Source organism: Chelonoidis abingdonii, chromosome 4 (genome assembly GCF_003597395.2).
Source record: "Chelonoidis abingdonii isolate Lonesome George chromosome 4, CheloAbing_2.0, whole genome shotgun sequence".
Lineage (NCBI taxonomy): Eukaryota > Metazoa > Chordata > Testudines > Testudinidae > Chelonoidis > Chelonoidis abingdonii.
The window spans coordinates 7,602,595-7,623,223 of record NC_133772.1 but is presented as its reverse complement, the minus strand read 5'-3'; the positions used below and the strand labels follow the sequence as shown (position 1 = coordinate 7,623,223).

Sequence of the window (20,629 nt, the reverse complement as noted above, 5' to 3'; positions counted from 1 at the left end):
AGGGTTTTATTTCCACCAGCTAATAATGGTTTTTATTAAAATCCACTGGTCTGCATTGCATAGAGACTTCTCAAGTGCCCTAAACTTTAGTATGAATGAGGATATTTACGTGTTTCATATGCAATATTAATCAGGGTACACTTTAAAACAAACTATTAAGTGCGGGTTACATTAAAATCCCGGACTGTTGGATGGCACAAAGGACTAGAGGAGAGCCCTGGTCTTAAGCAATGACCTAACACACCATCTGGAAAGTCTCACTCTTAAGGACAGCCTACCCCTGGCACCTATGCACATTGCCCCTGCCAGGCAGCCACCCCTCATAAGACCAACCAGTCTCATCGTGGCAGTTGCTTACATTGCCCAGCACTCAGGGCAAAATAGCCCCCTCCTTACAGCTGGGGTAGGATTGCAGGATGAATGCAGCGGCTGGTGTACCTACACCATGCTCTAGCTTTGTGTGATGAAAGGGGTGAAAAGGGGCAGCTGTCATGGAACAAAGAAAGGCCCCACTGCCCACAGGCTTTGGTCTGATTTTGGTTGTTGGGTTTAGTACGTAGGCATTGGGCAGCTGTAACATCCAGGTGGGCAGATGTGGCAGTTCCTGCTGGTTTTAAACTCCACGCCACTGCTGGGCCCCTGTTCTAGCGTAGTACACGGTGCTTGAAGAGAGGAGTTGCCATGGCTGCCTGCAGCTCTTCCTTCCCATTTACTCTCGGCAGCTGTGGAGTTCTGGTAAATAACCCACAGAAATTAGGCCAAAGGAAATAGGACCATGGAGAATTTCCCATGGGAGCCAGCTTCCATCTGCACAATTAACCTGCTGCAGCCTTGGTTATAAAAGCCACTGCCTCTGGGGCACATTCCTCTCCCTCCCCCAGCGCACACAGCTCTCTTCCCTCTCTGAGAGCTGCAGTCTAGCAAAAGTGCTGATTCAATTAGAGTGAGTCAGAGTGTGCCCTCTGACACACAGGTGATTGGAAGTGGAGCCACAGATACTTTAATGGAGCACTGAGGTCTGATAATAGGCTCTAATCAGATCAGGCCTCCTTCCCCCAACTCAGATTAGTTGTCCTAGCAGCAAGGCCTGTGATGGCTGTAATAGAGATGGATGCTCCATCCACCATCTGGTCGGTCAGCGCCTCACACTCCCCTTCGCCCACTCTTGGTGCAGTTCGAGCTGGTCAGAGCTCCAGCCCCAGAAGGGAGAGTGATGAGGCTCTGAGCCCTCCATGCAGCCCCAAGGGCAGCCACTAGCAGAACCAGGGGGAGGGGAAGCACTGGATGCCAACCAAGTGCCCACAGCCCCAGGACACTGCATCCCTCAGCAACACGCAGCTGGGAGGTATTGGGTGTGACAAGGAGGGAAGGGCTCCCACCGCCTGAGTCACAGCACCCCCTGCTGGGCTACGGTTCCCTACCTTAAGCTGTGCTGGGAACAACCCTCCCAGCCTTGCTGAGGCTAGCGATGGCCCTGGCAGCAGGAGAGGGGAGGGAAAGGAGCCCCTAACACCTGGTTAAACCTCATTGCTATTGACTGCCTCCTTCATTAGGTGGCTACCCAAGGTGCCTGATGGCCTTTAATACAATTAGGACCACAGCTTACTGGAACGCAGTGAGATAAGGCTCTGGCCCAAATTCAGCACCAGGCAGGCAGAGCTGTTCCTTCTGTGATGCCTGGGAAACGCAGCCAGCGGGAGGGGAGACCACAGTTCCAGAGTGGCCTCCTGCCCCCTCTGGCAAGAGTGGGGCTTTGCCTGCTCTAGAGGGGAAGCTGTTGGCACTGGGAGATCTGTCCCCTGGCCACGCTCCGACAGACAGAAGCTCCGTCCAAAGTCACTTGGTTTTTATTCCATCCAATTGCTGCGTGAACAGATCAGAAATACAAAAATAAACAGAACATAAAAAACACTGACAGAGCCCGACTACAGGCCAAGGGATGGAGCCCTCCCAGCCAGCTAGCTCCCCACTGCCAGGCCTGTGGGCCACCCCCACGCCCCCATTTGCTGGGAGGGCTTCCTGACAGGACACGGGGGGCTCCCACAGCATGGAGAGAAAGGAGGGGTGCGCCCCCTCCCCTGCTCTCTAGCACCCTCTGTCTTTCTCCAGAGTTCAGCATAGGTCCTGCAATTCCATGAGGGAGGAGGGGGCAGGGAAGGTCCAGAAGTAGGGCAGGTTCTAGCCAGCAGAGCAGTCGCATTACCCCTCCAGCCCATGCCCCTGGCAGAACGAATGTGGGGGCACTGGGGGGGAGGGAGGTCTCTAGGCCTCAACTCAGTGACCTATGACCTGTGCAGTCAGGAAAGGGGCAGGGCTAAAGTGAGGGGGAGGGGTTGCTCTATTCTGAGCCAGATGCTGAGTCCTCCAAGCTGGGGGGCGTGCTGGCGATTTCCTCCTCCTCCGAGTCCTGTGGGGGGAGGGGAAGTGTGTTAACAGGAGACCACGTACAGCCACAGCTGCCAACTGGGGCGGGTGCCCCTCCTGCCCCACCTGCACCTACCTCCTTCTTGTTGTCACCAGAGCTCTCCTCACTGGAGACAAACTCTTTGCTCTTGAAGCTCTCGCCCAGCTGCTTGGCGGGGGACTTGGCTAGGGCCTTGGACGGTGCCGCTTTCCTCTCTGCCTTCCCCTTCCCCTGCTGCTGCTGCTGCTGCTGCTTCTTCTTGGATCTCTCTCTGTGCAGGATGGGGGACAGCGAGCAATCACAGGGTCATCCCAAGCCCCTGCTGCATTGGTAGAGGTGCCACAGGCCTGGGAGGAAACAGACAATCCTCCACTCCTCACACTCTACATGGGCCACACCTTTCCCCGCCATCTCGCTGCCTACCCTCCGGGGAGACGGGGTCACAGCCCTTCGTCACCCACCCCAGTGGCCCCAGCAGCCCAGCCAACTTACTTCTTGGAGCTCTCCGATTTGCCCCCCTCGCTGTACTCCTTCATGGCCTTCTCATAGTCCCTCTTGGCATCTTCCGCCTTGCGATCCCACTCCTGTCACAAGAGCACAGAGCTGGTGATGCTCCCCCTTGCTCACCAGCCCCCTCGCCTCAGTTCACTTCTGATCCCCATCAGATACAAAGCTACCCCCAGCATGCTTTGCCAGCCCGCCAAAAACAGATGCCCGTGCCCATCCCCTCCCTGAACAAGACACAGCCCCTGCCCCATGTTGGGTTGGCTTCCAAGACCTTTTCCATTCGGTTCCCCAAGAACTCCCCACACCAGGCCTACACCCAACACTGCTCCTATCATCCCCAGACACAGCCCCCTCCCCCAAACACCCACACCACCAAAAGACAGTTACAACATGCCACACCCCGAACCCAAGGCCACCTCTTTCTTCTCCTTGGACATGCCCTTCCAGAGCTCCCCAGCCTTCTTGGACAGGTCGGTGATGCTGATGCCAGGGTGGTCTGACTTGATCTTCTCGCGGCTGGCATTCAGCCACAGCATGTAGGCAGACATGGGCCTCTTCGGGGCGTTGGGGTCTTTCCCTTTCTTACTCTGGCAAGAGGAGGTGGCAGGTGCAAACAGAGAACAAGCAGGGGATCCATCAAGACGAAGCTCTACAGTTCCTTGGGCCAGAGGCTCTGGCTCCCATGGCAAAGGCCCCTTGTGCCCCCCATTAACACTAGAGCAAGGCTTTCGATACCCCAGCCGTTCCCCCCAGCAGCCAGACACACTCACAGGGCCCAGGCAGCACAAGACTAAGACAAGGGAACTAGGGCCAAGGAGCCCAATGGAGCCAGCGGGGCAGGAACGCAGGGAGGCTGTGAGGTGAGACTGGGGTTGGGGAAGTGGCTGAAGAGCTCTGTGGCATGGAGGCAAGTCACTCACCCCCAGCTCACCCCCAGCTGCAGGCTGCTTAGTGTCCTGAGCTGGGGAGCAGCGGGACCCTCAGGACAGTTCCCCATCACAGAGGACACTCACTCGTGGCCTCATCAGCCCCCTAAGCAGAGCTCCCGAAGTCTCAATCTCCCCACAGGGCTGGCCTGCGTGCTGGCGGTAGAGGATCCCACTCCTCAGAGCCAGTGGTCAGGACCCATGTAGCCCCGTCTGCCAGGGCAGAGCTCTCACCTCTGACGGCTTCTTGCGGGGCTTGCGCTCCTTGACAATCCTGGCTTTCTTGGCTGGCTTCCTCTTCTCCTCACGGTCGCTGCCACCATCACTACTGGCAGAGACTTCGCTGTCGAACCTGCAGGAGGGAATAGGAGCCTGGCATCAGCCGCCCCCTGCACCAAACACCACTGCTCCCAGGGCTGGCAGCCCCAGCTCAGCGAGGTCAGCACAGATCAGGCCTTGCATGGGCAGATTGCTCCAGGGGTGCTGGCTGGAAGGGTTAGGGCATTCCTAGTACGGCTTGAGCATGGCAACAGGAAAAGCCTCCTCACCTGTCCCTTAAAACAGGGTGGCAAGAGGCACCACCAAGCACTCTGGGCAAGGTACAAGGGGCACAGCCAGCTCGTCCCCACACCAACTGCTCCCATCCCTGGGTGTCACCTCAGACCTGCAGGCAGCAGAACCCGAGTGGCAGTGCTAAGCACAGACATCCCCGCTGGAGAGACGTGAGTCCCTCTGAGCAGAGTATGGGGCACAGCACAGGCCCGCTCTCTCTGGGCCACCTCCCAGGCGACGGGTTCCCCGTTCCTGACCCGGGACCCCACCTGGGACCAAGAGGGAATGTTCTGTAACATTGTTATGAACCTCATTTCACGCCTCAGTTTCCCTCTATTCTTTGCACTGCTATGCAGTGGTGCAAAAAGGTTAAATCTGCTGTAAGAGCATGAGTCCATGGCTGCCTGGGGTGGAAGAAGGGTCGGCAAAGGACTGGTGAAAACCAACGTACATCAATGAAGCATCCAGCAAGAGAGCAGGAACCCCAATGGCTGGGCTGTTCACCCCTAGCAGCCACCAGCCAGGAGGAAGGAGACGTTCCCCCAGCCCTCAGCCGAGAAGCAGCACAAAGGCCCCAGCAGGAGAACAAAAGGGAAAGGAGGCCTGTGGCCAGGCCTTGGAGCTGACAAGGAGCCAGATGCATAGAAGCCACAACAGCTTGGCTGGCTAATTGCACCGGTGCTGGCCAGGCTGGACTATGGCTCAAGCTTTGCCTCTCTGTACGAATCAAGGCCTTTCCGATCCTGTGGGCCAGGAGGCTAATGTTCCCCTGTGTCTGGGAAGGCTGCTGCTGCTGTCGCTGCAGATACCCCTGACAGCACAGCGCCCCAAACGGGGATGATACAAACATCCTGCAGGGGTCTGGCTTGGCTGGATTTGCTGCAGGGAGCCATGGAGAGAGAGAGGGATTGCTGGGGCCCCAAGGCCCAGTTTGGGAGTCCTGGAGGCCATGGGCCTGGCCCTGTAGTGTGTTAGGCCCCAAGGACCCACACAGGGGTCACTCCCAAGGAACTGGTTATAGGATGGGCATGGACTAGACCCTGTGGATCTGTGACACCACCCCACAACCCAGCGGATCTTGGTGGCGGGAAATCTTCGCCAGAGTTCTCCCTGTTGCCATTTGCTCCCACCATGCCCTGAGTAGCACCCCCAGATTCCTGGTCCTCCAAGGTCCGGGATTCATACAGCTGCACAATGTCCACCCAGTTACTGCTGCTCCGTGCTACAAAGATCTCTTCCACATTACGCAGTCCCCTCAGTCCGGATCATTTTTGCGGCTGGCAGCAGTGTTCCCTCTGGCAGGCGTGCCAGCTGCGCTGCTCCAGAGCACAAATCTCAGGAAGCAGCAGAGGCAAAAACCTAGTGCCTATCCTCTGCTCTGAAACCACCCTGCCTCATTCAGGGAACCTATGATTTGTATTGTGGTAGCACCAGTCACGGATCAGGGCCGCGCAGTGCAAGGTGCTGTACAAGCACATAGCAAGAAAGACAGTCCCTGCCCCAGATAATGTAAGCAGCCCCTCGATTTCAGACACTTGTACAACCCACCACTGAGATGCAGCAGCCTCAGAGGGGAAAGGCAGCAGCTGTTTAACAGCTTAGGGCAGGAAAAGAAGAACCCACTGGGGCTACAGGGCAATTTAGGTCAACAGAAGGGAGTTCCCCAAGTTGATGGCTGGCCACTGAACCTAATGGCCTTAAGCCGGTGAAAAGGGCCAGGGAGACACAAGCCTCAGACAGCAGCACCAGGCCACCTTGTGCACTGGAGCACTGGCAGAGGTGACAGTGCCTCTGGCTGAGCCATCAGCTCTGGAGGCCCCATAAAGGCAGAGTGCCCCATACTGAGCCACTTGCCTGCGCATGGCAGCACGACACTTCCCAGCACACAGGGAGGCCAGCACTGATGGCACCACACACACAATGTCCAGCTCCAGCGGCCACCGCAGGTAAGGCTCCCATCCGAGAATGGCCCAATCAGAGGGCAAGGTGACAGCCCGAGAGCCCCATGCCAGGCAGCCCCTGTCCCCTACTCACTCTTCTGCTACGTCGTCCTCCTCCTCCCCAGGGTTAAACGACTCATCTGGAAGGAAAGGGAATGCAGGCGTCATTCTTCCTCTCTGGGAGGGGGCAGGGCAGGAGAGGGGGATGGGGATGGCAACAGCCCAGGAGAAAGGGCTGAGTAAAGAGTATGGGAATGTCTCTCTGACCCCAGCTGGGGCAGATCTCACAGCCAGGGGGAGAAGCCCCAGGCACAGGGGCAGGTCTCACCAGTCTCCTCCCCAGACTCATCACTGCTGTCATCAGCATTCTCCTCCCGGATCTTTCCCTCCTCCTTCATCCTCTCCAGGTAGGCATCATGCTGGTCTTCGTCAGAGTCAGCGTATTCATCATAGCTCTGTGGCATGGACTGCATGTAGAGCAGGGCGAGGTCACATCAGTGCCACTCTCCACCCCTCCCCCCGCAGCAGAGGGGAAGGGTAGACGCCACCCCCGCACCCCAAATGTGCAGAGAACTGAGAACTACAACTCCCAGCATGCTCCTGGGTGCACTCCTGCCCCACTCTGGGAAAGGATCCTCAGCACTCCGAGCACAGGCTGCATGCAGGGACCAGAGGAGCGGTGTTAACTGGGTTAGGTGAGGCTCACTCGGCAAGGAGATCGGGAGGGGAAGGGGGCACGGCCCTCCCTTCCCTCCCACGGCTCATGCGGGGTTACTGTGGTTAGTAGAGAGCACCACAGCCATTCAGAGGAGACCTGCACCAGGAGGAGGGGAAAATCGCACGGACCTTTTTCTTCTACAAGGGCAAGGAGAGAAGAGAAAGTGAGGAGGCAGAATCTGCAGCGAGAGAGAGAACAAGCCCCTGCCCTCACCCAGCGGCTATGAGGCTCCCGGTCAGGATGGGACAGGGGACCCAGCCAGCCCCCCCCCCCACCCCACCCCACTGCAGGTACCTCCTTGTGGCCTCGGTTCTTGATGTTTAGCTTCTTGGCGTTGACAAAGTCAAACAGCTTCCCATACTCCTCCCTGCAGGGGGGTGACAGTGGGGAAACGGGGTCATGGAGAGGCAGAGTCATGGAGAGGCAGAGTCTAACGCTCCCCCATCCACGAGCGAGCAAGAGGGCAGTGCACAGTGATGGCATGGAGAACGGCAGCCCTGCACCACTAGGCTGTGGTGCCAAAGACTTCCCAGGGCTGAGCGAGGAGCAGGATACCAGTGCAGGCCGTGAGACAGGGCTGTGTCACATGGAAGGCGGCGGCAGCCCAGGAGAACAGATGGGGCAATAGGCAGTACAGCCGTGGGTACAGGGTGAGAGAGAGCAGACAGTAGCTGCTTGCGGGGGGAATTCATGCTCTTCTCTCTACGCTGCTGAAGGTGTACCGCACACCCAGAGCGGGCAGGGGCCCCAGGCTCACCTCTCTATGCTGCTGAAGGTGTACCGCGCGCCCAGAGCGGGCGGGGGGCCCCAGGCTCACCTCTCTATGCTGCTGAAGATGTACCGCGCGCCCAGAGCGGGTGAGGGACCCCAGGCTCACCTCTCTATGCTGCTGAAGGTGTACCGCACACCCAGAGCGGGTGAGGGGCCCCAGGCTCACCTCTCTATGCTGCTGAAGGTGTACCGCACACCCAGAGCGGGTGAGGGACCCCAGGCTCACCTCTCTACGCTGCTGAAGGTGTACCGCGCGCCCAGAGCGGGCAAGGGGCCCCAGGCTCCCCTCTCTACGCTGCTGAAGATGTACCGCGCGCCCAGAGCGGGTGAGGGGCCCCAGCTCCTCTCTCTACACTGCTGAAGGTGTACCGCACACCCAGAGCGGGCAGGGGGCCCCAGGCTCACCTCTCTACGCTGCTGAAGGTATCCCGCGCCCCCAGAGCGGGCAGGGGGCCCCAGGCTCACCTCTCTACGCTGCTGAAGGTGTACCACGCCCCCAGAGCGGACGAGGGGCCCCAGGCTCACCTCTCTACACTGCTGAAGGTGTACCGCACCCCCAGAGCGGACGAGGGGCCCCAGGCTCACCTCTCTACACTGCTGAAGGTGTACCGCACCCCCAGAGTGGGCAGGGGGCCCCAGGCTCACCTCTCTACGGGCTCTGCCGAGGCTCACTCTCTACTGCTGCGTTGAAGGTGTCCCTGTGCATGCCCCAGAGGCGGGCAGGGGATACACGCCGCCTCACTCTCTCGCGCTAGGGCATGTTAGAGGAGGTGGAGCCTGGTAGTGGTCCCTTGTGCCCCCAGAGCAGCTTGAGGGACCCCAGGCTCGGCTTCTCCCTATGCTGTTCTGAAGGACCCTGTACCACGCGCCCATGACGTCGGGCGGGGCCCCGCAGGCTCAGCCCTCTCTCTGGCTGGTAAGGAATGCTACCGTCCCACACCCAGAGGCAGGCAGGGATAGCCCAAGGACTCGACCGCCTCTTGTACGCATGGCTGTAAGAGGGCCCTTGCTTACCGTCGCCTCCTCGAAGCGATGCAGGGGCGGCCGGTCCGTCACCTCTCTCAGCCTGCATGAAGGTGTCCCGTCGCACCAGAACCGGGCAGGGACCTAGGCTCACCTCTCTCCTACGCTGGTGTATAAAGCGCGCACTGTGCCGCGCTCCAGAGCACCGTGGTGTGAGGGAGCCTACGCGCTACGCCTCTGCTATGCTGCTGAATCTGGGTGTGAGCCTCGGCGACCCATATCAGAGCAGGCGACGGGGGGGTCACCCAGCTCAGCCATCTCTGAAGTGCTGCGTGAAGAGCCTGGTGTACCCGGACCACAGCACTGCGGCCGCGGGGCCCAGGCTCACTTCTACGCTGTCGCGGTGTACCGTGCCCCCAGAGCAGGCGGGGCCCCAGGCTACCTCTCTCCTCGCCTGTTGGAAGGTGTGCGCGGTTGCGAACCGACGCGGGCAGGGACGCTCAGAGGCCAACCTTCTCAAGCCGCTGCTGAAAGGTGTCCGTTGCCCCCAAGCAGGATGGGGAGCCCACTTCGACGAGACCTCGGCTCATTGCCTTTGTGCTCTAGTCACACTTGCATGGTCGTTACCCACGCGCCCGTGACGCGGCCGGGGCCGGAGCTCGACACTTCCTCGCTCTGGCTCTGAGGGCGTGGGTACACCTGGTTACAGCCGCCGACACACTCACAAGAGAGCGGCGATGGCGTGGGCCTACGCCGCGCTCTACACCCTCCTCTCTGCAGCAGCTGACCTGTGAAGGGTGATCTGGTCGATGCCCCAGGCAGGCGGTGAGGACCCCAGGCTCACCTCTCTACTGGCTGAAGGTTTGTACACGCACACTTCAGAGCGGGTGAGGCGGGCCAGGCTCACTCTTCTATGCTGGCTGAAGGTGTTCCCGTGCCCCCAGAGCGGGTGAGGTTACTTCCATGGCTTCACTCTCTCTACTCTTGCTGAAAGGTGGTATCCGCACACCCCCAGAGCGGGTGAGGGACTCCAGGCTCACCTCTCTACGCTGCTGAAGGTGTACCGCACACCCAGAGCGGGTGAGGGACTCCAGGCTCACCTCTCTACGCTGCTGAAGGTGTACCGCACACCCAGAGCGGGTGAGGGACCCCAGGCTCACCTCTCTATGCTGCTGAAGGTGTACCGCACACCCAGAGCGGGTGAGGGGCCCCAGGCTCACCTCTCTACACTGCTGAAGGTGTCCCGCACACCGAGAGCAGGTGGGGGGCCCCAGGCTCACCTCTCTATGCTGCTGAAGGTGTACCGTGCGCCGAGAGCGGGTGAGGGGGCCCAGGCTCACCTCTCTATGCTGCTGAAGGTGTACCGCGCGCCCACAGCAGGCAGGGGGGCCCCAGGCTCACCTCTCTACGCTGCTGAAGGTGTACCGCGCGCCCACAGAGTGGGCGGGGGGGGGCCCAGGCTCACCTCTCTATGCTGCTGAAGGTGTACCGCACCCCCAGAGCGGGTGAGGGGCCCCAGTCTCACCTCTCTACACTGCTGAAGGTGTACCGCACGCCCCCAGAGTGGGTGAGGGACCCCAGGCTCACCTCTCTATGCTGGTGAAGGTGTACCGCGCCCCCAGAGCGGGTGAGGGGCCCCAGGCTCACCTCTCTACGCTGCTGAAGGTGTATCGTGCCCCCAGAGCGGGCAGGGGGCCCCAGACTCACCTCTCTATGCTGCTGAAGGTGTACCACGCGCCCACAGCAGGCGGGGGGGGCCCAGGCTCACCTCTCTATGCTGCTGAAGGTGTACTGTGTGCCCTGCTTGGTCTCGATCTCGAAGTCGAAGGAGCGGGTGGTGGTGGTGCCGCGGGCGAAGTTGACGAAGGAGATCTCGTCGAAGCGAATGTGCACCGGGGGCTTGTGCACATAGATGAAGCCACGCTCCAGCGGGTAGAGCAGCCCCGAGCTGGCCTTGTAGGAGCAGGTGATACACTGGGCTCCCGAGTGCCTGGGGACGCAGGGAAGGGGGAGGAGAGACAGACAGACAGACAGACAGACAGGGGGTCACACCAGCAAAGCTCCCATGCACAGGTGCTGCCCCAGGGGATAGCAGCTAAGGGGGGGTGGGGTGGATAAAGGGATGAGAATCTGTCACACGTCCCTCTGAGGCACAACTCTCCTCCCACCCACCACTGGGAACTCCCAGCCACAAGACGGGGAAAAAAGTCCACCAGAGCCAGGCATATAAGGACGGGACCTCACAGGTCAGTCATTTCTAAACATTTAAATTAGCAACAGGCTCTGTATCCCACTCCCTGCCACCCAAGCTAGCCAGTCCAGCTGGTGCCCCTAGAGAAGAAAGAGCCCATATTCGATCGTCCATCCCAAGACAATCTCCCTGGGACTGGATTGGAGCCTGAACCCATTAGAAGGAAAAAGGTCCCGTGCCCCTTTCACCAACCCCTCAGTTAGACAATACCCATGCCCTGGGACAGGAGCCCCCTAGAGAGGAAGGCCCCATGACCCACTCCCCTGCCCGCCGTGTGCTCACCCCTGGAAGTTGCCGGGCACGGTGATCTTGCGGTTCACCAGCGCTTTCATGACCCGACTGACCATTTCATAGAGTGAGCCAGACATGTTCTTGGTGAGTCGGCCCTCGAATCGCTTCTCCACCTCATCCCTACGGCACGGGGAAAACGGCAGCATGAGGACAGAAGGCAGGAGAGAGCCCAGCACCAGCAGGAACAACACGGGATGACCCAGGAGCTCCCACACCAACTGAGAGAGACAGGAGCATGGGAAGCCCTCAGCACTCAGCGATAAGAGGGCCGCCAAGGAGGACAACACATGTCCCTTCGGCAACAGCATCTACTCCCAGGAGAAAAGACCCCGCTCCTGAGGCTTGGAAGTGAGCCAACCTGGATGGGGATGGCCAGACACTCATGCCAGACAAGGTTTGGAGGCCATATGGGATTGAAGGGATCGTGCCTGGAGCATGGCAAGGCTAGCAGAGGAAGGGTATGGCCGGGGGGCTGCCTGGGGGTAGAGACAGGATGGCAGGAGGGGTCCTGCCAGGGGGCAGAGCCAGGTTGGCAAGAGGGGGGAGAAGAGTGGGGTCAGGCTTGGACACAGGGCAGAGCCAGGCTGGCAGGAGCAGAGGGATCCTGACATGGTACAGGCCTGGGGGCAGGGCCAGACTGGCTAGGGAAGGAAGGCCACTCACTCGTTCATGTTAAGGGTCAGGGAGATGTCCTCGTCTTTGGAGAAGAGCAGAATCAGGAAGTGGTAGCGTGTCTGGCCCTGCTTGATCGGAGGGTCCAGGCTGATCTGGAAAGGAAGCAAAGGATATGGACAGGTGAGGAATCCCAGTACACCAGGATCAGGGATCTCCTCCATTCCAGTTCTCACCTCCATGCAATATCCCTCCCAAGTACCACAGGGCAGTCCCCTCCCTCCCAGTTCTCAGCCCCCAACAGAAGTAGATGGTCTGGGCCTTTTGATCCACTGGCTACCCTGCCTCCCAGGCACACTGGAGTGGGATCTGCCAGCCCCCACATTTCCCCCCGAATGCAGTGTGTGTGTTGGGGGGGAGGATCTGCCAGCCCCGCCCCTCCCATTTTCCCAGAATGCAGTGTGTGTGTGTGGGAGGGATCTGCCAGCCCCTCCCCCCCATCCCTCTCCTCACCACAAAGAACATCTGGCGCTGGTCCTTGTGGGGCAGCAGGAAGAGGCGCAACACGGTGGTGTAGGGGATCTTGTAGTCAAAGGTCTTGCCGTGCAGGTGCAGGAAGGTGGGGTAGATGCGGATGTCATAGCGACCACGTGGTGTCAGGCACTGCAGCTCCCGGAAGATGCAGATGGCATCCCCGGTCGCCTGGATCACGTCTGCCTTGGACAGCACATTCTGGGCAAAGGCCTAAGGGTGGGGGAGGACAGGAGGCCTTTATTCCAGACAGCTGAATGCAGCCCCCCATATCTCCCCCCGCAGCCCCTTCACGCAGGCCATAGCCCCATTCCCCCCAGCCCATGAACTCCCACCTCCACATGGGCCACGCCTCCTCCACCCACAGCTCGGCCCACACGCACCTCCACAGGGTCCACGCCATCCTCCTGCGTGGGTGGCACGTAGAACCGCACCTCCATGAGTGACACCTCGGCATCGTCATTCTGGTGGAACTCCAATGTCACCTCATTCTTGCCTGTGGTGCACTGGGACACATTGCTGAGTGGGATCTCGAACACGGGCTGCTCCCCGATGTCGAAGGACAGGAGCTGGCCTGTGGCAAGGGGGAACCCAGTGGGTCAGCAGGGGGCAATGGACCACCTCACCCAGCCAGCCACTCCTCCCATCAGACAACTTCTGCAGCCGGCAGCCCGGATGGCAAGGACAGGGCTGAGCAGCTACAAGGTGGTACTCGGCAGACAAGAGCAACTCAGAGCTCCCCCACAACAAAGCGCCCCCTTCAGGAGAAGATGGAGCTACAAGCTACTCCCTCTCTGCTGCACACTTAGCCATCCACTCCCAACGCCAGCCCCCACATCCTATGCTCCTCTCCCTGCTCTACACCCCTCATCTCCCAGAGCTGGACTTCACCACAGGCTTAACTCCAGCTCATTCACAGGTTCTTCCCCAACACGCTCTGTGTTCACACAGCCACACGCCGCTAACAGCGCTGCAGCCAGCGCTCCCCAAGCTGCAGGCGGCTGTTAACCCGTACTGCTACCCCGAGGTAAGTGCAGTTAAGCAACAAAGCCACAGGTGCTCACGCCCATTGAGACACAAGGGCCTCGAATCCCTTCCCATCAGCCCCCTGACCAGAAGCCAACTATCTGTCTGCCTCTGCTTGGCTCTCCATTTGCAGCCTCTCCACTAGCCTCCATCTCCGGTGTCTGGCAGAGGAGGAGGCTGGCTAACCTGCCCGGGGATGAGCATCCAGACAAGTCAGGCCCACTGCCCCGCGAATACGAGCAGAATGACACAGGGAGTTGTGGCACTATGAACCTTGGGCTGGCTCTATTGCTTGCCAGGGCCAGATACAGCGCCAGCACGGGTGTCACAGCAGGGGAAATGCGGCTGCACTATCATGGGCTAGGCTACCGCAGGTAAACATGTCCCACGCTTCACAAGCAGCGAAGACAGCCCCAGAGTCACCTCCAAACTTCACAGTCCCCCAGTTCCAGCCCTTCACACACAGATCCTTCTCCGCCAGCTCCAGACGATAATGGGACTTGAAGAACTCTGACAGCTTGTCAAACTCCTGAGTGGGAAGTAGAGAATGGCCATCAGAAGCCACCATACCCCAGCAGCCTGAGCCATGATCCCAGGGATCCTCCCTCCCCACACCCGGATCACCTCAGGGCTCCTTCCCTCCCAGAGAGGCCCGGCCGCTGCTAGTACCCCACAGTTCCCCCGGCTAACAAAGAGCAGCAGCGAGGAGCTCCAGTGCTCTCCCATCTAGGCCCGTGCAACACAAAGCACGTGCCAGGAAACAAGTGAGCTGGGGAAAGAATCAGCCACCAGGCGAACTACAACCACAGAGCGAAGGGAGAGCAAGCAGGAGTTACCAGCCCCGCATCTTTGCTGGACACTCGTGTGGAGCGGAAACCTCTCGTAGGGATACGTCCCAGTACACGACTGGCAACTGCAGAGGAGCCAGTCAGAGACCTCAGCCGGTCAGAGCAGCCTCAGCCAAAGCAGGGACAGTTACATGTTCAAAGAACTCCCTGCAGCTTGACTGGACTTTCTCTACCTGGTGTTGATGGGCTGTTTGTTCCAGCCCTCCCACGCACCTAACTTCCCTTTCAGCTGCGTGGCCAGGCAGCAGCCTATTAAGCGCTGTGCAGATGCTCAGGACTGCGGTGGGGAGATTCCTCTCCCACGGCCCCAGATCCAACCCAGCCCAGCCACAGACCTGCCACGGCCGGGGAAAAGGTGCTCCCCCCCAGCCTCAATCCAGCCCTAGCCCGGACCTGCCACAGCCAAGGGAGAAGAAGCCCTCCCCGCCAGCCCAGGCGATGCTGGGGGAGTACTCCAGCCTGCACCTCAAACCCATCATCCCCAGCCCCACTCCAGAGCCATTCCTTGGGTATGGCGAATCGGGGCAACTGCTCCAGGCTCCACACTTCAGCGTGAATGAGTCATGCAGGGGGCGATAGGCTAGCCCAGGAGGGGTGGGGTTAGGGGGTGCAGGCCAGCCTGGGGAGGTAGCAGAGGGCCTGGCACCAGCAGCAGGGGTGAAGCCCGCACTCACCAGCGGGAAGCGTGTTTTGTATTTCTTTTTCTTGCACTGCCAGCATCCTAGCGCCAATAGAACACGCCAGCGCCAGGGTGACCCCAGCCCCCTCACCCCCAGCATAGGTGCCACCCTGTGACTCTCCATCATCTCTTGCCCCCCTCAGCACCGGTGTCCCCTCCCCACACCAGATTTCACCTGTATAAAAAATGTTAAGGGGGCCCCACACAGGCTGATTTGTCCCAGGCCCCACACTCCCCAGAGATGGCCCTGCCAGAGCCCACACCCCAGCTGGAACCCTCATCCCGCCCACCCCAACCCTGCCCCAGCCCTGAGCCCCTCACCCCTGGTGCCACCCCACAACCCGCACTCCCACTCGAGCCCACACCCCGACCCTTTGCCCCAGCCCTGAGCCCCCTCCCACACTCCAAACTCCTTGGCCACACCCCCAACACCTGAATTATTATGTGCACCAATACGAAGATGATGAGTCACACCTCACTTCCATATTGGTGCACATAACTAAATTCATTCCACACATAGGTGGGAAAAATTAGAGGGAACACTGCCCCTCGCTCATAGTCTCTTTGCCTCAACTTCCCTCAACACCTGGTCCATTCTCTCCCCTGCTTCCCTTCAGCTTATCGCCCCCTAACTACACCCACCAGAAAAAAATACCAGGGCACTAACAAGACACTTGCTGCCATCACATATTTCACTGGGCTTGTAGTGTTCCACTCCTACTCCCGACCCAGTGTCTGTCTGGTCTATTTAGACTAGAAGTTCTTCAGGGCAGGGACTATCTACTACTCTGTACAGAACCTAGGGCAATGGGACCCATTCTCAGCTGACCCTTAGGCATTACTGTAATAAACACAATTAATTAAAAAAAGACTCTTAGGAGAGAGCCTTGAAGCTAAAACTCATGGCAAACTGTTTGGGCCAACAACAGGATCCTTAGGGCAGGATGAGGGAGGTGTTTACACAGAGCCAGACGGGATCCAGGGCTTGTGAGGGTGTGGGCTGCATTGAGGCACTAATGCCACAGCGGCAAATCCAGGAGGTTGCCCAGCAATTGTCACCTTGTAGCTGGTTGGGGATGCCCACCCACGTAACTTCTCCCTGGGAGTCCTGGCACTGGGTGGGGTGGGTGCTTCTAGAAGGGGGAGCCGGCCATGCCAAAGGTCTCACCGATTCCCTGAAGCCATCATACTTGTAGACGTGTCCATTCTTGGTGAGCAGCTTGAGGCCATGGCCTAGTGCCACCCGGCGCCAGATGCCCTCCGCTAGCTCTGAGGCCTGGATGTTGTCCACCTTGCCTGTCTTGCTGTTCTTGAAGATGACGCCCTGGCGGCTCAGTCGCAGTCGCCCATCATTCTGGCAGAGAGACACAGTGGTTGGTAGGGGGCACAGGGACAACGCTCCAAGAGCTAAGTGCACATGCTGGGGACAACAACAGTGGTGACCCTCTGGAATGGTGTCACAGAATACACCTGGGACCCCACATCAGCCAGCAACACTCCTCCTCCTCCAGGGAAAAGGCTACTTAACACCCATCCACATGGATATAAAACAGAAACCCCACCATCTCTCTTCTCCCACACAGGGGTGCATGCACCCCATATCTAACTAACACCACTAAACCCACCCCAAACACCCTCCCTCGCCCTTATGCAAGCTTCACTCCAAGATCCCCTCGCCTCCCACTTCAACTACCCCCCATGCATCACAGGGCCATAGCGCCAGCTCTCCAGTTTAAGTCAGCCTGAGGGGCACCATCAAGCCTTTATTCACTTTAGCTAGAGGACTGACTGGCCACTTAGGAGCAACAGCCCAATCAAGGGCATTTCACAGACGTAGGGACAACATTCCCCAGTGTAACCATCATGAGCAACAACCAAAGATTTGGATTTCTTGGCATGGGAACCGACTCATTTATAAAGCTCAGGGCACCATGCACCTTCGCTGTAAACTGGCAAACACTCACGTCTGGGAATAAAAAGAATCTTGCACTGCATTTTCTGAAAGGCTCCCAGGTTTCAGCCATTCAGGCTAGGCCACCCATCAATTCCCACAGCACTTGGTGACACCATGCAACAGTTTAGAACAAAATGCAAGGAGTCTGCTCCCTGAAGTCCAACGGGCTGTGAACTTTGGTCAGCCGAGTGTTACCTACCAGAGCGGGAATGCAGCCAAAACACTAGCGCTAATTCCCCAACACCCAGGAAATTGTCACCGGATCTTTAATACCTACGGGGGTCTGGCCATGTTTTGTCTCATCAGAATGATGCAGCCCTGCTCTCTTACCATGCTGCTTGATCTGTGGGCTTAGTAATGACTCAGGGAAAAAGCACACACCCCTCCCCCAAATCACTTACAGCTTCTAGGTTTTACTTTGGGGTGGCACTCCAGCTGTGACCCCACTTAACTTGAGAGCTGTAATGAAAGCGGAACCACACTTCAGCACCTTGTCTCAGCCCTAGATACACTACTCCATCAGCCACACTAACAACACCTTCCCAGATTCTCTGCTTCCCACCCCCAGGAAGGAATGGCTTTCCAGGTTTCCTGCATCTCTCACCATGGACCCCTTCACCTCCTGGTATATTTCGTTGAACTCCAGCGTGTCTGCCATGATGGCCCCTCCCCACCTCACCCACTCTGGCGGGGTCTGTCTCCCAGCGATGGGTTTGGGAGAGCTTTGGAAACTAGGTTCAGTCAGGAAGCTCTTCAGAGATGAACAAGTTCTTCAGTCCCCTCCCGAGTCCCGCATGCCCGGGGTAGCACAGAGGGGAGGAAGCTGCAGCTAGGGTGAGTGTCAAAACAGCGAAGCACCTGGGAGGAGAGGAAAGAGAGGACCCCACCAGTAAGATGAGGCCCAGCAGGGAGCCAACTCAGGAGCCCCCAGAGACTGAACCCATGGGGTAGCCACAGAGTAGATACAGGGGCAGGCTCCCACCCACCCAGTGAGCCTCACCCAGCCGGGTATGGGCAGCTGGAGAGCATTATAGAGCTCTCCAGGGGCTGGAGGCTGAGCCCCAGCAGAAGGATCAGACAGAACCCTCCTCATCCCTGTCTTCACCCCGCCACCAGACCCTCCTGGAGACCGACCCCCTCCCTGCCCCAGAACCCCTGCCCCATCCTCCCCCAGACACCACACCCTCCTAGAGACCGACCCCCTCCCTGCCCCATCCTCCCCCAGACACCAGACCCTCCTAGAGACCGGACCCCCTCCCTGCCCCAGAAACCCCTGCCCATCCTGCACCCCAAACACCAGACCCCTCCTAGGAGACCGACCCCTCCCGCCCCATCCTCCCCCAGACACCAAGGACCCCCTAGAGACTACCCTCCTCCTGCCCCAGAACCCCTGCCATCCTCCCCAGGGACACCAGACCCCTCCTGCAGACCGACCCCCTCCCCTGCCCCAGAACCCCCTGCCCCATCTCCCCAGACACCAAAGACGCCTCCTGCAACCGACCCCTCCCCAGGACCCCCTGACCAGGCACTCCCCCCCCCGCCCCACCCTGCCCGGGACACCGACCCCCAGGCACTGACCCCACTTCGGCCCCAGGTACCAACCCCCCGGGGTCAATTTCCCGCCTGCGCAGCACAAACCTCATGCGGAGCCTCCCTCCCCACCGGAAGCCGCTCCCCTCCCCCCGCATCCGCCTGCCGGCTCACCCCGGCCGTGAAGGGCCCCCTGCGCGTGCGCACTGCTCCTACCATAGAGTCCCAGCGGGGCTTCGGCTAGACGGGACCCTCTGGGGCGGTGCCAGCTCCGCTCCCGAGCTGTCTGGCAGCGCGCGGCGCGGGGGGTGCGCGCACGCGGAGCCCCGCCCCTCATACCGCCAGGCCCCGCCCCTAGACCCTTCCCCCGTCTCCCGCCTGAGTGTCAGCGGTTCCTTCGCCCAGGGCCGAGCTGTGGCCGGTCCGCAGCTCTGCAAAGCCAGTGCGGCCCCAGCCCAGCGCCCCACCGGGACCCTGCAGTGGGGCTGCGAGCCCTGTGCTAGGGTGACCCCCAAAGCAGGGCCTCGCAGGGTGACCAGACAGCAAGTGTGACACAGCGGGACGGGGTGGGGGGTAATAGGCGCCTAGACCCAAAATCGGGACTGTCACTATAAGACGGGGACATCTGGTCACCCTGGGGACCCGCAAGCTGCTCCAGCCTGACTGAAAGAGCCCCGGGGCTGCTCCCCCTCTGCAAAGCCCCGGTGCACTTCTGGCAAGGGGTGAGGTGACACCAGCCACCTGCCCCCATCGCAGCCTAGCCGGCGTTTACACTGCCGCTCCTGCTTGCACAGTGCCCCGGAGGAGCAAACCATACTGGATAGTCCATGGGAGGCTGCTGCATGTAGGGGGCTGGGTGGGGTTTGTATTTCTCCGCAACATCCTTCCCCAACTGGCCTGGAAAATCCACCCCCAGGGCTGTGGGAAATGACTGGATAAGGGGTTGTTTCTCTTCTCTAGCAGAATGGGGGTGTCAAACGCTGCAGAAGCCACCAGTCCCACTGGCGCAAGTTACTCAAGTGGCTCCCTTCTTGGCAGCCTAAGCAGAGGGGTCAGAGCCAAGGATAATCTGGGCCTTGGGGGATGGGGATCTGTCTCACGCCACCCCTAGAGATGGGTCCCCAGGGGAAGCCAAGCAAGGGCCCTGCGTCAGCTCATACTGCAGGGCGGGTGCAAGGATGTTTCACGCCCTAGGCAAAACTTCCACCTTGTGCCTCCCCCGCCCCCCAATCCCTATGGCAGCTTTTCCCGCCTCTCCTCACAGCAGCACCCCCCATCCGCCTTGAGCCCCCCCTCCCCCCACAACAGCTCCCCCTGGCCCGGGGAGCCATGCGGCAGCTCCCCACCCCAGCTCAGCTCTGCTCTGCCTCCTCCTGAGTACGCCATTGCCGCTCCACTTCTCCCGCTTCCCAGGCTTGTGGCGCCAATCAGCTGTTTGGCACCGCAAGCCTGGGAGGGGGAGAAGCAGAGCAGGGTGGCATGCTCAGGGGAGGAGGCGGAGCAGAGGTGAACTGGGGCGAGGAGCTGTTCCCCTGTGTGCTGCACCCCCCCTTACTTGCTGCAGGTGGCCCTCCCAGCGCCCCCCGCCCCAGGTCCCTCCGCCTAAATGCCAACGATGACCAGGGCGCCAAAGATCTGGCCACCGCAGTCGCCACCGAAGGACCCGAAATGCTGCCCCCCAAATGCTAGTGCCCTAGGCGACTGCCTAGGTCGCCTAATGGGTTGCACCAGCCCTGCCATACTGTGCATGCTCTGAAGATAAGTACAGAACCTCAGGCTCAGGAACTGCCACTGCCCAGCATCTTCCATCAGCTGCTAATTTGTCTCCGGAGAAAAATTAGTGTGGTATTTGTTTAGCTGGCTCTCTCCTTTCTGGCTATTCTTTCACTGCTGCCTGTGTGTTGTGCCAGGGATGGAATCGCCAGGGGCGGCAGGTTAAGATTGAGGGGCACCAGCAGAGCTGTAGGGGTGGGATTGGATAGCTGGGGACTGGGGGTTGGGACTGAGGGACGTCAGCGGAGCTAGTGCGGGGAACCCAAGGCTGGGCTAGCATGTGGATTTGGGTCAGGACTGAGGGTCACTGGCAGAGCTGTGGTGGGATATGGGCTCAGGTCAGGATTGAGGGG

The 20,629-nt window shown here is 59.7% G+C and overlaps 1 protein-coding gene across 2 annotated transcripts; it reads right to left on the bottom strand.

The window, feature by feature from the left end:
• Nucleotides 1-1,831: 1,831 nt before the first annotated feature.
• SSRP1 (structure specific recognition protein 1) lies at nt 1,832-18,697 on the bottom strand. 2 transcript variants are annotated; one of them, XM_032785932.2, is made up of 17 exons: nt 18,612-18,697; nt 17,578-17,831; nt 16,188-16,373; nt 13,916-14,021; nt 12,850-13,040; nt 12,449-12,679; nt 11,987-12,090; nt 11,315-11,443; nt 10,550-10,771; nt 7,342-7,414; nt 6,658-6,796; nt 6,424-6,469; nt 4,072-4,189; nt 3,328-3,498; nt 2,897-2,988; nt 2,501-2,675; nt 1,832-2,407 (listed from the first exon to the last, which is right to left on the bottom strand). In XM_032785932.2, exons 2-17 carry the CDS (start codon nt 17,629-17,631, stop codon nt 2,339-2,341), a joined length of 2,106 nt encoding a protein of 701 aa, XP_032641823.1. In that variant the 5' UTR covers nt 17,632-17,831; nt 18,612-18,697; the 3' UTR covers nt 1,832-2,338. The 2 variants fall into 2 exon arrangements, with proteins under 2 accessions (XP_032641823.1, XP_032641822.1); XM_032785931.2 differs by having other exon boundaries at nt 17,512-17,831; nt 18,612-18,679.
• Nucleotides 18,698-20,629: the final 1,932 nt, after the last annotated feature.

What these genes read in the sequence shown, in the direction of transcription:
- SSRP1 (XM_032785931.2), bottom strand. Translation starts at nt 17,631, where the DNA reads ATGGCAGACACGCTGGAGTTCAACGAAATATACCAGGAGGTGAAGGGG. An exon ending in GGGGACTGTGAAGTTTGGAG is followed by an intron (nt 13,041 to 13,915) that starts GTGACTCTGGGG and finishes CCCTTGCCACAG; the next exon opens with GCCAGCTCCTGTCCTTCGAC. An exon ending in AGCGCCAGATGTTCTTTGTG is followed by an intron (nt 12,091 to 12,448) that starts GTGAGGAGAGGG and finishes CTTCCTTTCCAG; the next exon opens with ATCAGCCTGGACCCTCCGAT.